The 16,914-nt window shown below is 43.0% G+C and overlaps 1 protein-coding gene across 1 annotated transcript; it reads left to right on the top strand.

Moving 5' to 3' along the window:
* Positions 1-5,765: 5,765 nt before the first annotated feature.
* LOC144764084 (DBIRD complex subunit ZNF326-like) lies at positions 5,766-16,685 on the top strand. The gene is made up of 4 exons (XM_078650245.1): positions 5,766-5,877; positions 6,668-6,816; positions 7,795-7,890; positions 16,281-16,685. Exons 1-4 carry the CDS (start codon positions 5,862-5,864, stop codon positions 16,482-16,484), a joined length of 465 nt encoding a protein of 154 aa, XP_078506371.1. The 5' UTR covers positions 5,766-5,861; the 3' UTR covers positions 16,485-16,685.
* Positions 16,686-16,914: the final 229 nt, after the last annotated feature.

Consider the following 16,914-nt stretch of genomic DNA (forward strand, 5'->3'; position numbering starts at 1 on the left):
GAAATTGCAATGACAGTGGAATCAGTGCATCATTTTAGTTGATGGGCCCCGCCAGGCACCCATTTTTGGGGACCAAGCACGTATGTTCACTCATCAAACATTTACTGACCGTAAAAAAAGAAAAAAACGCACAAAAGTAAAGGAAGTAGGAAGAAAAAGTAAAAAAAACGTCAACAAGGGAGAAAGCATTAACCTGCATGAGTGAGATAAAGAGGCAGATGGTGTCTGGTGGTGGATTAAAGAGGCCTGAGGTGGAATCAAGAGTGAGATAAAGGGGCAGATGGTGTCTGGTGGTGGATTAAAGAGGCCTGAGGTGGAATCAAGAGTGAGATAAAGAGGCAGATGGTGTCTGGTGGTGGATTAAAGAGGCCCGAGGTGGAATCAAGAGTGAGATAAAGAGGCAGATGGTGTCTGGTGGTGGATTAAAGAGGCCCGAGGTGGAATCAAGAGTGAGATAAAGAGGCAGATGGTGTCTGGTGGTGGATTAAAGAGGCCCGAGGTGGAATCAAGAGTGAGATAAAGAGGCAGATGGTGTCTGGTGGTGGATTAAAGAGGCCCGAGGTGGAATCAAGAGTGAGATAAAGGAGCAGATGGTGTCTGGTGGTGGATTAAAGAGGCCCGAGGTGGAATCAAGAGTGAGATAAAGGAGCAGATGGTGTCTGGTGGTGGATTAAAGAGGCCCGAGGTGGAATCAAGAGTGAGATAAAGAGGCAGATGGTGTCTGGTGGTGGATTAAAGAGGCCCGAGGTGGAATCAAGAGTGAGATAAAGAGGCAGATGGTGTCTGGTGGTGGATTAAAGAGGCCTGAGGTGGATTCCAGACAATGCAGCCTTGGTATTTGGAAGGCCAACGTTTAATAGGGCTGGGCTTGGGCTTCCAAGGCGAGCTTTAGACACGTGCACTCATTCATTTGTAAACTAAGCACTGAGTGGAATCACATTTTTGTAATAAATAGTTATGTTCACAGAGGTAGAGAAGTATATAAATAATAAATCCCTTTCAGAAATACATTTGTGAATATATTTTCCAATAGCTAGTACACTTAACAAGAAACTTAGCATACTGAAAATAAAAGAAAACTACCAGTCACCAGATGTTTAGAGTAAGAATATTTATAAACAATGTTTCTTGCTCCTGCATTTATTTAGCCAGCTTCAATAGGGCCAGATTTCCTATTGCACAATATGCAGGCACAAGTCTAGGGGTTTAAGACAGAGTGCCCTTTGGGAGGTGCAGTCAGACTAGTATTCATTAGGCTAGCCTTCTTCTCAGGCAAAAAAAGGAAAATGTTATATTGCTATTTGTTCTACAGCATTTGTGAATTTTTTGGCATGGTGTTGGTAGAAAAGAAATAAAGTCTTACAGAAAACATTCGAGCTAGACACAACATTTCCAGATGATGATAATGTTCAGCAAGTCTCTGATCATTTCCTAGAACATTACATTAAGCAAATGAACGATATGGAACTCTCTGTCTCTAGGGCGAAGTGTAATCTTTGGTTGGAAAAGTTTCAAAGGAGCAGACTGATTGACATCTATGAAAATATTACGCAAGCTACAGCTCTTTGGTTAGAAGTCAAGGAGCTGAATAAAGTTTACTCTATCAATCGCCCTCCCTCTCTCTCTCTCTATCGCCCTCCCTCCCTCTATTGCCCTCCCTCCCTCTCTATCTATCGACCTCCCTCCCTCTATCTATCTATCTATCACCCTCCCTCCCTCTATCTATCTATCTATCTATCGCCCTCCCTCTCTCTCTCTCTCTCTCTCTCTATCTATCGCCCTCCCTCCCTCTATCTCTCCCCTCCCTCTCTATCTATTGCCCTCCCTCTATCTATCGCACTCCCTCTCTATCTATCGCCCTCCCTCTATCTATCTATCGCCCTCCCTTACTCTATCGCCCTCCCTCTATCTATCGCCCTCCCTTACTCTATCGCCCTCCCTTACTCTATCGCCCTCCCTCTATCTATCTATCTATCTATCTATCTATCTCCTTCTCTATCTATCTATCTATCTATCACCCTCCCTCACTCTATCTATCACCCTCCCTCACTCTATCTATCGCCCTCCCTCTATCTATCGCTCTATCTATCTATCTATCTATCTATCTATCTATCTATCTATCTATCTCCTTCTCTATCTATCTATCTATCTATCTATCACCCTCCCTCACTCTATCTATCACCCTCCCTCACTCTATCTATCACCCTCCCTCACTCTATCTATCGCCCTCCCTCACTCTATCTATCTATTACCCTCCTATCTATCGCCTCACTCTATCTATCGCCCTCCCTCCCTCTATCTATTGCCCTCCCTCACTCTATCTATCTACCGCCCTCACTCTATCACCCTCCCTCACTCTCTCTTATCTATCGCCCTCACTCTATCTATCGCCCTCCCTCACTCTATCTATCTATCGCCCTCCCTCCCTCTATCGTCCTCCCTCCCTCTATCTATCGCCCTCCCTTACTCTATCTATCTATCGCCCTCCCTCTATCTATCGCCCTCCCTCTATCTATCTATCTATCTATCTATCTATCTATCTATCTATCTATCTATCTATCGCTCTCCCTCTCTATCTATCACCGTGCCTGTCTATCTACCTATCGCCCTCACTTACTCTATCGCCCTCCCTCTCTATCTATCTATCTATCTATCTATCTATCTATCTATCTATCTATCTATCTATCTATCTATCGCCTTCCCTCCCTCTCTATCTATTGCCCTCCCTTACTCTATCGCCCTCCCTCCCTCTCTATCTATCTATCGCCCTCCCTCTATTGCCCGCCCTCCCTCTATCGCATTCTCTATCTATCTATCTATCTATCTATCTATCTATCTATATATCTATCTATCGATCTATCTATCTATCTATCACCTTCTCTATCTATCACCCTCCCTCACTCTATCTATCGCCCTCCCTCACTCTATCTATCTATTGCCCTCCTATCTATCTATCGCCCTCCCTCTATCTATCACTCTATCTATCTATCTATCTATCTATCTATCTATCTATCTATCTATCTATCTATCGCCTCACTCTATCTATCGCCCTCCCTCCCTCTATCTATCGCCCTCCCTCACTCTCTCTATTGCCCTCCTATCTATCGCCTCACTCTATCTATCTATCGCCCTCCCTCCCTCTATCGCCCTCCCTCCCTCTATCTATTGCCCTCCCTCACTCTATCTATCTACCGCCCTCACTCTATCACCCTCCCTCACTCTATTGATCGCCCTCCCTCACTCTCTCTTATCTATCGCCCTCCCTCACTCTCTCTTATCTATCGCCCTCCCTCACTCTCTCTTATCTATCGCCCTCCCTCTATCTATTGCCGTCCCTCTATCTATCTATCTATCTATCTATCTATCTAGCTATCTATCTATCGCCCTCCCTTACTCTATCTATCTATCGCCCTCCCTCTATCTATCTATCTATCTATCTATCTATCTATCTATCTATCGCTCTCCCTCCCTCTATCGCCCTCCCTCTATCGCCTTCCCTCCCTCTATCGCCCTCTATCTACCTATCGCCCTCACTTACTCTATCGCCCTCCCTCCCTATCTATCTATCTATCTATCTATCTATCTATCTATCTATCGCCTTCCCTCCCTCTCTATCTATTGCCCTCCCTTACTCTATCGCCCTCCCTCCCTCTCTATCTATCTATCGCCCTCCCTCTATTGCCTGCCCTCCCTCTATCGCATTCTCTATCTATCTATCTATCTATCTATCTATCTATCTATCTATCTATCGATCCGGTGCCTCCTCGACTCACGGGTTCACACTCTGCGACTCTGGGCAATAGCTTGCTTAATCTCCACAACGGCCCCTCGCGGCGGGATGCCTGACTTTCACCTTGTGGATACCCTGCTGGGGCTATCACACAGGGGAATATCAGGACGGGTTCCCTAAGCAAGCGCCGGGAAACCCACTGCGGGTAGCTGTGCGCTTATAAGCTCAACTACATTTACATTTACATTTATCTATCTATCTATCTATCGCCCTCCCTTACTCTATAGCCCTCCCTCTCTATCTATCTATCGCCCTCTCTATCTATCTATCGCCCTCTCTATCTATCTATCGCCCTCCCTTAGTCTGTCGCCCTCCCTCTCTATCTATCGCCCTCCCTTACTCTCTATCTATCGCCCTCCCTCCCTCTATCTATTGCCCTCCCTCTATCTATTGCCCTCCCTCTATCTATTGCCCTCCCTCTATCTATCGCCCTCCCTCTATCTATCTATCGCCCTCCCTCCCTCTATCACCCTTCCTTACTTTATCGCCCTCACTCTATCGCCTTCCCCCTATCGCCCTCCCTCACTCTATCACCTTCCCTCCCTTTATCTATCGCTCTTTTCTCTTCTCACGTGCTGATCTGCTGCTCTCTTCCACCCCCGCCTCCTTCTCTAACTCCCTGTTCTCTTCTCACGTGCTGATCTGCTGCTCTCTCCCACCCCACCTCCTTCTTTAACTCCCTGTTCTCTTTTACTGTGCTGATCTACTGTTCTCTTCCACCGCCTCCTTTTTAACTCCCTGCTCTTCACCTGTGCTGATCTGCTGTTCCCTTCCACCACCTCCTTCTCTAACTCCCTGTTCTCTTCTCCCATGCTGCTGCACGCCACACACTGCTGCACGCCTCACACTGCTGCACGCCACACACTGCTGCACGCCTCACACTGCTGCATGCCTCACACTGCTGCATGCCTCACACTGTTGTACGCCTCACACTGTTGCACGCCTCACTATGCTGTACGCTGATCTGCTGCTCTCCTCCACCCGCCTTCTTCTCTAGCTCCCTGTTCTCTTCTCTTCTCCTGTGCTGATCTGCTGCATGACACTGCTGCACGCCTCACACTGCTGCACGCCTCACACTGCTGCACGCCTCACACTGCTGCACGCCTCACACTGTCTCGTGCGCTCCCACCGAGCTTTCAGTTTTGCGCCCTGAGATCCTCAGCTTGTATGGAGAAGGTATGGCTTGAAGATCGCCGGAGAAGACACGCCGAGCTCCAAGTCTGACCCGCTGCGGAGGGAGAGGGACACGCGGAAACGGTGAGTGGGGGGGGTGACAGAGAGGGGATGTGTGTGTGCGCGTCTGTGCCTGTGTGTGTGTGTGCGCGTCTGCCTGTGTGTGTGTGCGCGTCTGTGACTGTGTGTTTATGTCTGCGTGTCTGTGTGTGTGTCTGTCTGTGCCTGTGTGTGTGTCTGCGCGTCTGTGCCTGTGTGTGTTTGTGCGCGCGTCTGTGCCTGTGTGTGTGTGTGCGCGCGTCTGTGCCTGTGTGTGTGTGTGTGTGTGTGTGTGAGCGTCTGTACCTGTGTGTGTGCATGTGTGTGTACGCGCGTCTGTGTGTGTTTGTGTCTGAACAGCATGCCGGAATCGGAGCGCGTGACCCGCTCCGATCCAATTCTGGAAGATGCGCGCAGCCAGGTCTTGTCTCCTGGGAATCTGAGCCGGCGACTATAGGTCTCTCAGCGAGACCGCGCTTTTGTGCTGTTGTCGCAGGTGAGAGCAAAAAATGTGTCATTTACAAGACCAATAGCTCAAACTTTCCTAATGCGAGACCTATTGCATTGCAAATGTTTGTTTTACTTTCACTGTCGTCAAAGCATAGGTTATCCATGCGCTATATTTTACTTTATGTTTACCTTTAGTTTCGTTGCTATCATAACATTTGCAAACAATCGTAGAGCCTTCACCCCTGTCCTACCAGACTAAATCCAATGCCTCAAACGAATTTGCCATAGGCCTCAATTGACTTTCTTTTTTATTAAACGGACGAGAAAAATGACCAGGAAGAAGAGAAACGCAGAATTGAAGCCAGACGAGAGAAGCAAAGACTGAGAAGGGAGAAAAACAGTGAAAAATATGGCGATGGATACAGGTTTGATTAATTTTATTAGGGTGTGAAAGTTTTGCACACAAGCCAATTGAAGAATGGTAACATGGCTGTAGTCCTGTGGGGGGAGAGGGTGAGGGGGTATCACACTCGTACTTTACTGACTATAACTCAATTATGGTATTAGCATAAATTATAGTTTTATAATGCATTCAAATAAATTACATTATGGTAATAGAATCAATTATAATCGCAACTAGTAAGACTACTGTTCCAAGAAGGAACTGGGTGGAAGATTGTTTTCTAATGTGGGATGTAACCAGTTTGTAAAGCACCAAATGTCATGATCGAATTTCAGATCGCAAAGGTTCCAGCTCGACTGCCTTTAACCCTGAAATGGCATAAGTGCTAAGAATTCACGAGCTTCTCCTTGAACAGGTTCTGGAATAACCTATTTTTGAGGTTGGCTTATGGGATTTTTTTACTTTGCTGGTATATGGTGCAGCGAATCACTCCCATTAATCTGTTCTGCTCTTCAAAGGCGACCATTGCTTTGCCCTCCAATTGCTCTGGTCAGGCAATATACTAGAACATAACTTACTAAAGGTGTAGCTAGTGAACACGTGTTTTCACAACTTGTAACTTCTGGCCACAAGGAGCGGATCTGTAACTTCCTGGGTGCCATGAAAGAGACCCATGAGTTCCAGGGCCTTCCTCAGTGGACTAAACTTCGATTCATATAAAAGCTACTCTAGAATCTGGATCACTTTTATAGAGCGTTTGTCATGATGCATTGCAATGTTTGATACTAACACTTCATAATCCATTCTCCCAGGATTGCGTTTACTTGTTCCTTTTTGCAAATTTCGGACATTTGAAGAAAAGGACATTGAAGCTCACTTGGAAAGTACTGCTCACCAGGAAACCTTCGATCATATACAGAACCAAACCAAATTCGACAAAGTTGTGATGTCCTTTTTGCATGTAAGTGCTGGTGTTCTGCATAGTGACATTTCAGACCGTTCTTCTTTTTTGGTTTTGCTTGACGTGCATTATGCTTAGAGGTTTTTTTAATATATGTATATGCAGATTTGTTTCAGTGTTTTGACATCTTGTGTAGTATTTTCTGTTCTTGTAACCTCCCACAAGGAGACCCCCAGATCCCCTGTTACATGTTTCTCAGTAGGTTATAATTGCAGCCCCCAAGCACTATTTTCTTAAAGGGCAGGCAGGATGCGCTCTCCCGCAACAGTTGGTTACTTTTTTTTAACTAGCATCGCACGCCTCCACACTAAAGATGGCCCGCTTTTCTTTTGTTCCTGGATAGCGTCCAAAGCGGCTATATGCCTCCTAATATGCTTTTTTTTTACAATCTCAGCAGCCGCACTTAATTTCAGGTGCTGCCATTGTAACAAATCTAAATAAATAGAAAAAAGGTATGCAGCCGCCATTTTTTCTATATCTTTGGCAATTGCAGCTCCTCGTCTTTATCTTACGATGTTTACAGCTAAAGCACGAGTGCCTCAAAGGTCTCGCATTTGAGAGAGTTTGATCTGTTTGTATTGTAAATGACAATGCTTTTTATTTGTGTTCAGAAAATCTGCCAGAGGTGTTTCCAACCATTCAATCAGACTCTGTGTAACCCGTTGCCTTGCAGTCTGCCTTGGAGTCCTGCTCGCCTTGTCTCTTGGCTGTGCTCTTTTCCCTTGAGGGTTTCAGGTCACGGCCTGCTTGGTGGGGTTTGATTGCTTGCTTGTGGAGGGAGCGAAATTGCAGGTCATTCCCTAGTAAGAGGCCCTGGTGTTTTTTAAACGCTTATCTGGCACACCCTGGTGGCAGAGTAGTTTCTAAAGGTTTTCTGTCCACATTGAATGCCTTCTCTTCTAGGTTGCAACCAAGTTATTGTAGTTGAACATGCAGTATGTGTATAAATTAATGTTTATTTATCTAAAATTGTTCCAGGCTTACAAGAAACAAATAAAAAGGGAGAGTGTACTCACTGCTACAAGTATCCAACACAATCCAATAGTCAAGTCCCGGTACGAACAGTATGCAAAGGTAAGATTTTAAGGAGCCAAATCTGAAGACATTTAACCTATTTGTTACATTCTGTATAGCTGAAGTATTATCTATTCTGTAACCCTTTCCCTTTAACTGCATGTGCCATGTTATGTTTCTTATGATGTTCTGTATTCTGAACAGAGCTTTCCTCATACAGCATTCTGCTGTCTTTGTCAGTTGTAACTTGGATACTGCTGTACTAGGACGTGATGCTGTGCTGATCATTAAATCTACTTAAACCAAGCTATTTCTGGATTATTACAAAATTTGGCGACGAGGACAACCCTACTCCAGCCATCTTCAGCACAGGAGCGGAGTTTGGACCCATTCCTGCACTTTTGGAAGATTTTGAGGAATTTTCCACCTTTTTCTGATCTTATTTTCTTCAAGGAACATTTTGCTTTATTCCACTGCTTTTAAAACTGTCTCTTTGAGAAACTAGTTTTGTTCTGGACCTGAGGATGTTTTCTGCTCGTTTCTACATTGTCTGCATCTTTTAACTTACTGGTCATCTGCCACTCGATGCCCTTCGCCTTGCTGTTCCACTCGTCACGGCTCTTGGCAACCAGTTGTTATTTTCGCCACTTGGCAACCGCACTCGTTTCCCTGTGTCTCCTGTGACGAAAGAACGAAGGATACGTCATTCCTTAATGCGTTGCAGACTCAAAGAACGTCTTTTGGAAACGCTCTGAAGACGTCACCGTCTTTCATCTGCATCCAACACGGAGCTTCATTCTTCAAAAGAAATCCTTCGCGCAACGTTCGGTTTACAGGAGAACGTCATCACGCTAAGGAATCTCTTCGCGCAAGCGCGCAACATTCACCACGTGACGCGACGCAACGTTACGTGCAACGTGCCTCCATTTTGTTTGTCGTATCCTGGCAACCACACACGGCAACACCTTTGTTTTTCCTCTTCGTGTCAGCATTTAATTTAATTTTTCCAGCGTTATTTACTACTCAATTTTAGAAGACACTCGTGGGATTTGTTTCTTCTAACAACTTTAAGTACATTGTGTATTTCTTTATTAAGTACATTTACATTTTCTTTATTCCTGCTTTTGTGTATGAAGTTTATTTTCTCTTGACCAATTGTATTTTCTTATTTTACTATGTTTTAATCCATTTTATTAATTTCTATAACATCACCATAACAATGCAGTTTGACCCTCCTGCTAAGTTTCTACAGGTCAAAGGTGATCCTCCCATGTCTTGGTCAAGGTGGAAGGAAGAATTTTTCAATTATATGAGAGCTATAGATGGGGAACGCATGGGAGCAGGGAGAAAAAAAAGTATTTTATTGCACTGTTTAGGGTCTGAGGGACAAGAGATTTTTAGAACTTTACCACAATTATCTGTTCCCACTGGTAGTGGTGATACCATGAATGTTTATACTGAGGCTCTTAGTAGATTAGAGAAAAGATTTAAACCTACAGCTAATATTGCTTTGAACCGTTTCAAATTTTATATTAGGGCACAAAAGCAGGAAGAATCTTTTGATGATTTCCTCACTGCTTTAAGAGCTCTGACCCTACATTGTAATTTTGGAGCCATGTGTGATGAAATGATCCGTGATCAAATCATTGTTCATGTCAAGAACAAAAAGGTTCAGGACAAATTGTGATGTATAGGTGACCCTAATTTGGAAGAAACTATTGCTATTGCCAAATCCACTGAGATGTCAGAAAAATGGATGGACATTGTTGTTAAACAAAGCTCTAACACTAGTAAAGGTAGTACAGATGAAGAAGTATGTCTTGTTAAACCCAAAGTAGATGCTAAAAATGTTATTCCTACTCAATTAAGAGCCAAAAATGCTTACAGTTCCAATTATAGGAGAACAGATTTTTCTAATAGTTCTGTGTCATGTTTTAGGTGTGGTAGCAAATCACACATTGCGTCTTTCCAAGGTTGTCCTGCGATAAACAAAACATGTAATATTTGCAATAGATTGGGACATTTTAGTAACGTTTGTAGAGAAAAACGTTTTAACTCTCAGTTTCGGCCAGGACAACTACAAGTGCCCTCTAACACTATCACTCCCACAAAAGTATCTGCGCTTACTATTGCTGATGAAACTAAGCAGGATCTAGATCGTGGTTATGTAGTTTCCATTGTTCAAAGTGGGTGTATAGTGTTAACTAGTAGGAAATCTCCTTAATGTATTTTTCATGTTCTTACTATTGATATGGAACTTATGGTGGATTCTGGGTCCCCATGGACCATAATTACTAAGGAATACTTTAATGAGAAACTACAAACTGTGTGTGATATTTCCACTCTACAACCTTCAGATATATTTGCAGAAGGTTTCAATGGGAATAAGTTCCGTTAAGCTTTAGAGGAAGATCAGCTCTTATCAAGTTATACATTGCTGTGAAGGGAGTTAATGTTCTGGGCTGGCATGACCAATGGGAACTTGGTATCAAATTAAATCCAAGGGCCAAATATCCCATCTCTCTTTGCAGTGAGCAAGAAATGATAAATGCCATTTGTTCTAGTGATGAAAGGCAAAATGATATTTCATTTTGGAGCAACAAGTTTAGCAAAGTCTTCTGTGAACGGTTAGGGAAATTGGAAAACTTTTCACATAAGATTGTGTTAAAAGAAGGAGCACTTCCTGTTAAACAAAAGCTAAGAGGGGTTCCTCTAAATGTTAGAGATGAATTAAAGGAAATGTTGAATGATTTGTTAAAAGACAATATTATAGAACCCATTGAATCGTCTGAATGGGTTTCGCCCATTGTTTTGGTGCGCAAACCCGATCAAAAATTAAGAGTTTGCATTGATTTGAGGGCACTTAATTCTAATATTATTATTGATTGCCATCCCCTGCCTAATATTAATTAACTTGTTTCTCTTTTTGATGGTGCGCATATTTTTTCCACTGTAGATCTTAGATCTGCGTACCATCAAATTGAACGTACGGAAGATTCTAAAAAGTACACAGCCTTTATCACTCCCATGGGTCTTTTCCAATACAAAAGGATGCCTTTTGGTTTGGCATCGGCTGCTTCCGTTTTTCAACGTGTTATGTTCCAAATTTTCAGAGACTTGATTTGTTCGTAAAGTGTTTTCAGGATGACATATTGATCTTTTCAAAAAATGAGGTTGAGCATGCTTCACACTTAAATGAAGTTTGTAGCAGGTTAGAGAGGTATGGTCTTACTCTCAAAGCACACAAATGCAAACTTTTTAGAAAATCTGATGAGTACTTGGGACATACACTGTCTGGGGAAGGTTTAATTCCTAAAAAATCTAATGTTGAAGCCATACTTAATGCTCCAGCCTCAAGCAATAAGGAACAATTGTTGTCTTTTTCGGGCATGTGTGAATACTACAGCAAATTTGTAGTTAATTTTGCTACCAAAATGGAGCCATTAAGAAGATTATTGAGACAACGTAATGAATTTGTTTGGGAAGCTGAACAAGAAAAAGCTTTTACTGATATTAAGCATGATATTGTCAATTCACCAACTTTGAAACCCTTTAGAATGGGTAAGAAATGTATCATCACTACTGACGCAAGTTTGTATGGTTTGGGTTGTGTTTTATCTCAGACTGACGGGGTCATGGAATGGAATGTGGCTTTTTCATCTAGGACATTGAGTGAGACGGAGCGCAGGTATGCTGTTATTGAACGGGAACTGCTCTCCTGTGTGTGGGCCATTGAACATTATAGAATTTACATTTGGGGCAGCAAGTTTATCTTGAGAACCGACCACAAGCCGCTTGTACATATTTTATCGGTTGGTGGAGGTTGGAACTCTACGGCAAGGATTGCGCGATTAACATCGAAATTACAAGAATATAATTTTACTGTGGAATACATTCCTGGGAAAAAAAATGTTACTGCTGACTGCCGTTCACGCCTTCCTTGTCAGAGTCAGGAAGACAAAATCAACAGTATTAGTGAAATTGATTTTGTTTTGAATTTGTCCGATGTTGTTTCTCCTCAGTATCAAGATATCACAGAACAATTCTGGATGAAATGTCAAGATGAGGATGAGAGATTTGGAATGTTAAAGGGTTATCTTTTTAAGGGTGGGCTCAATAAAACCAGTGTCAGGGATGATTTGCTTCCTTTCTATAATATAGCTGATGAGTTGTGTTGTGAAGGTGAATTGATTTTCAAATCTGGAAAATGCATTCCGCCAGTGGGTGTACAGGAGCTGATTCTTAAGTTAGCGCACAAAACGCATCCTGGTATGTCAGCCATGAAGCCTTTAATAAGGTTGAATTTTTGGTGGCCAGGGATGGACAGGTATATTGACCACACGGTTAGGGAATGTAGCGAGTGTTGTAGCAAGGATAAAATGTTAAAATTGTATATTCCACCTCTTAAAACGGTCAAGTGGCCTGAATTTCTTTGGAACAAAATAGCTTTTGATATTTCAGGCCCCTTTCATATTTTACCTGAAGCCTCACGTTTTGCATTAGTTATGATTGACTACCACTCAAAATGGCCAGAAGTGAAATTTGTGGCTAAGGTGACTTCTGAGGTCGTTATTACTTTCTTTAAGGAAGTTTTTGCAAGGGAAGGTTGCCCGTCTGTGTTAGTGTCGGACAATGGTGTACAGTTGGTGTCATCTGAGATGAAATCTTTCTTGCAAACCTGCAATATCAAACACATTCGGACATCCCTTTATGAACCGCATGAGAACGGACAAGTTGAACGCTTTAACCGAGTATTGAAGAGCTTTGTTGCTGACGCCATTAGAGAGAAGGGCAATTGGTTGAATGTGCTTAGGGAGAAACTTTGGACCTATCGCATAACTCCCCATACCACAACGGAAGTTAGTCCGTTCAAATTACTTAAAGGTAGGGATCCTGCGTCTAACATTTGTCCCTGGTGGTTCAAGGAAAAATGTAAAAATCTGGGAGAAGGTGAAGTTGATATCCAAAGTGTTGCAAATAGAGTTATTTGTAAACAGAGTAAGTCAGCTTTGTGGTACAATAAGAGGTGGAAGACAAGGGAGCATAGTTTTTGTGTGGGTGATTGGGTTAGAATTCTGAAACCTTTTATAGTCAGCAAAGGAATGAGTAAGTATGGTAGACCCATTCAAATTAAAAGAGTTTTCAGTAATTATGTCATCACCCAAGATGGCAAGGTCTGGAATTTGAGTAAAGTTGCAAAATGTCCAACACAAAATGATTTGCAGTTTCAGTTTCAAGATAATCTTGTCCAACGTGACAATTCCGATGGAAGAATTGATTCAGGTTATTTTTCTGACTCAGTAGCATCAAGAGTCAAAGATGATGTGCGTGTCAGAAGAAGAACTACTACTTTACAGGATTTTGTATAATATGTATTTTGTTCTTTCTTTTAATGCGGGAGATGTGTTACATTCTGTATAGCTGAAGTATTATCTATTCTGTAACCCTTTCCCTTTAACTGCATGTGCCATGTTATGTTTCTTATGATGTTCTGTATTTTGAACAGAGCTTTCCTCATACAGCATTCTGCTGTCTTTGTCAGTTGTAACTTGGATACTGCTGTACTAGGACGTGATGCTTTGCTGATCATTAAATCTACTTAAACTAAGCTATTGCTGGAATATTACACTATTGCCTCAAGTTGAATAATTGCTTGGCCAGTTAAATCAGCAGTTCAACTTTTTCTATGAGAGCTACCACAATGGTGAGTGACCATGCCTTGCAGAATTATTGTTCTGACTACCCAGATGTATGTCACAATTAAAGTTTTACAATCCACTGAAAAGGCCAAAGGTTACAGGGACGTTAGTTTCATTTGTACCCACACAGCCATAGAAAATTCAGCACTTAAAGTTTGAATAACTTTTTAAACAAAACCTGTTGCCTAAAGTTACTTAAGGGCACAAGTTCGAGTTTCTTTCTTCAGATAAGTATAACTGCTGAATTTCTATAGTTTTTTGTAGGTAAAACATCAACATATGTCAGTGTAAAACCCCTAAAACATTTTGAGCAATTGCCCATGAGGGGGTCCCTCCATGTGTCCTATAGGGTCAGGATACCTGTATCCTGACTCGTGTTTTCACCCTGTCAAACCCCCAATCTTCGAGGGTATTGGTGAACTGCCAGTAGATTCAGAGCTATCCTTTGGGGATGTCTGCTTTAAATATAAATGTAATCCAGAAAATTCTTTATTGGTATTTCTAGTAAGTATTTTTCTGTTGCAGTCTTGTATTCAACCAGAAATATGGCCATTCTGCAGTTCTACTTAAAAAACTAATTTCATGCCACACATGGGTAACCCTTCAGCCCCAGGCATAAAAGCATCAACAGCTTACCTTCTCTTTCAATAAAACTTCTCAATCTGCCCAATCTACCTTCTCTTTAGGAATGCTGGAAATCTCACGCTGGATGGAAAGCAATTTCCTCCAGCTGAACGCTGGAAAAACGGAGGTTCTGCTCTTTGGAGATGCCCCCCTCCGCTGGTCACCTTCCTGGTGGCCCCCGGAACTAGACACCCCCCCGGCAATCGCAGTCAAAAACCTCGGTATTCACCTTGAACAGTCCCTAAACATGAAGAAACGTGTTACTCACACAGTTTGATCCTGCTTCCACACCCTTGGCTTACGAAGGAAAGCTTTTACTTATCTCCCCAACACAAGGAAAACTCTAACACAGGCCCTGATACTAAGCAAGCTGGACTATTGCAACGCCCTATTGATCGCAGCAAGTGAGTCCACCTTAAACCGATTGCAAATGATACAGAACACAGCCGCCTGCACGGTTCTGAATGCTCCCCCCAGATCAGCTTCCCCTCCTTCATCAGCTACACTGGCTGCCCATACGACAACACGTGAAATTCAAGATCTGCTGTCTCACACACAAAGCTATCTGGGGAAATGGCCCTCCCTATCTAGTAGAGAATTTTCGCCGCTATTACCCGGCTCGGACTCTGCGCTCCAGCTCCCAATCGCTCCTCAAAACCCCCAACATAAAAAAGGCTAGATCCGGAGGCAGGTCCTTCTCGCCCCCTTCATCTGGAATCAACTACAGCTGGCCCTAAGACAGTGCCCGGACCATCTTAAATTCAGAAGACTCCTGAAAACTGCCCTGTTCTAACCCCCCTTTAACTACCTATGCTGCGCTTCCAATCGCTGAGATACCCCCGGGGGTGATTCAAGCGCTATACAAATTAAATCAAATCATTAATTAAATCAAACAGGTACACATGCTGCAAACTGATACATTAACAATTAGCTTGCAGCCTGTAATGCTGTGGATGCACTTGCACCCTTCCTGCGAGCAGGCCTCACACGGCATATTGAACGTTCAGATCTGTTTACTCCCTCCTCAGCTTTGCAAATAACACTTCTTCCGTACTGAGTTTCACCCAAAAAATTGTAGCTTCGCAGGAAATGAATTTCTTGGAAATGTGATGCCCACCCTCAATATTCCAGTCATCGCCCCCTCCTCGGAGCTCATGGGTGTTCATATTTTCGAAAGAGGTCGCTCACTGCTAGTCCCACCAGCGTGTGACCCCGGAGCATGATGGTCCATGTAGTCTGTATCAGCGGGTGCGCTTCTACCCGAGTCTTGAGTCTTGAGGGTGTTCACTGATGTGCTGGCCATCCCTGGACACGTGTTTCGAGGTCATTACCTCTCATCAGCAGGGATTAGGCGTGTGCAAGGCGTTGCTGCGTAGGCTGCCGAAAATATTCATAGGTCCAGATACCTCTTGTGGCGCGCAGGAGCGTAACCTCGAGGTCGTCACTTCCACCGGCTCAAGGGAGCCTGTATAAACTGCCCTGTTCTAACCCCCCTTTAACTACCTATGCTGCGCTTCCAATCGCTGAGATACCCCCCCGGGGGTGATTCAAGCGCTATACAAATTAAATCAAATCATTCATTAAATCAAACAGGTACACATGCTGCAAACGGATAAGTTAATTAACATCAACAATTAGCTTGCAGCCTGTAATGCTGTGGATGCACTTGCACCCTTCCTGCCACCAGGGCTCACACGGCATATTGAACGTTCAGATCTGTTTACTCCCTCCTCAGCTTTGCAAATAACACTTCTTCCGTACTGAGTTTCACCCAAAAAATTGTATCTTCGCAGGAAATGAATTTCTTGGAAATGTGATGCCCACCCTCAATATTCCAGTCATCGCCCCCTCCTCGGAGCTCATGGGCGTTCATAGACCTGGCATGGATTTTTCCATCCTATGGTCTGTCTGGACATACTCTAAAATTTTAAAGTCCTGCATCTGTTCTCCCCGTTGTAAGATGCCTTTTCTTGTATATATATTATTTCTGCTTTTTTTGTGATCTGAAATCTGAGTTCTTTACTTGCACTGTACACAAGACTTTTGCTGTTACTTTTGTAATAGTTAGTGTGCATTTGTTCTGGAGAATTTTGCTAAAGATGGTTTAAAACTTGTGTTTACTTTTAGGGTGAGAATCCCTTTGAAATTTTTGAACAAACGGGAGAATCGGTAGTTGAGGAAACAACTGACGCGAATGATGAAGACAATGAGCAAAACGAAGAGGAGGACATTGATGGTGAAAACGATAAAAATGAGGAGCAGATAATGTGGAGTCAGAAAATGCGGATGCGGATGATGCTGCTGACCCAAATGATTACTCTGGGGACTTAACCACCACTGATGATTGAGAAACTGCCCTGAAAGACCAAACACTTTAGCACACTGCATTGGTGGACTTAAAGAACGTTTTGCGCAAAGTTGAGCAGTTCGTTCACCCTGCATGCATTCCACTTCTGTTTTAATTGCCTATGGGCAAACCGGTTTTAAGTTTTGTTTTTCTAGTAAACTAAAGCTTGTATTAAACACAGCAAATGCTGCAGTATTCTTCCAGTGTAAATTGATGTGTTCATGGTTACGGTTTGAGTAATTTTGAGCAGTTGGGGTTTCTAAACATTCCAATGTGATTTTTCCAGTTTTTAGCGCCCAAGATAGTGTTGTATATAATTCAAGCTGTTGTAGCAAAGAAACCCTGATTATGTCCTGCAGTAATAAAGGTTTACAACAAGATTATACACTTATTTTGCACCTCTCCTATATGGTA

This window comes from Lissotriton helveticus, chromosome 6, assembly GCF_964261635.1.
Source record: "Lissotriton helveticus chromosome 6, aLisHel1.1, whole genome shotgun sequence".
NCBI lineage: Eukaryota > Metazoa > Chordata > Amphibia > Caudata > Salamandridae > Lissotriton > Lissotriton helveticus.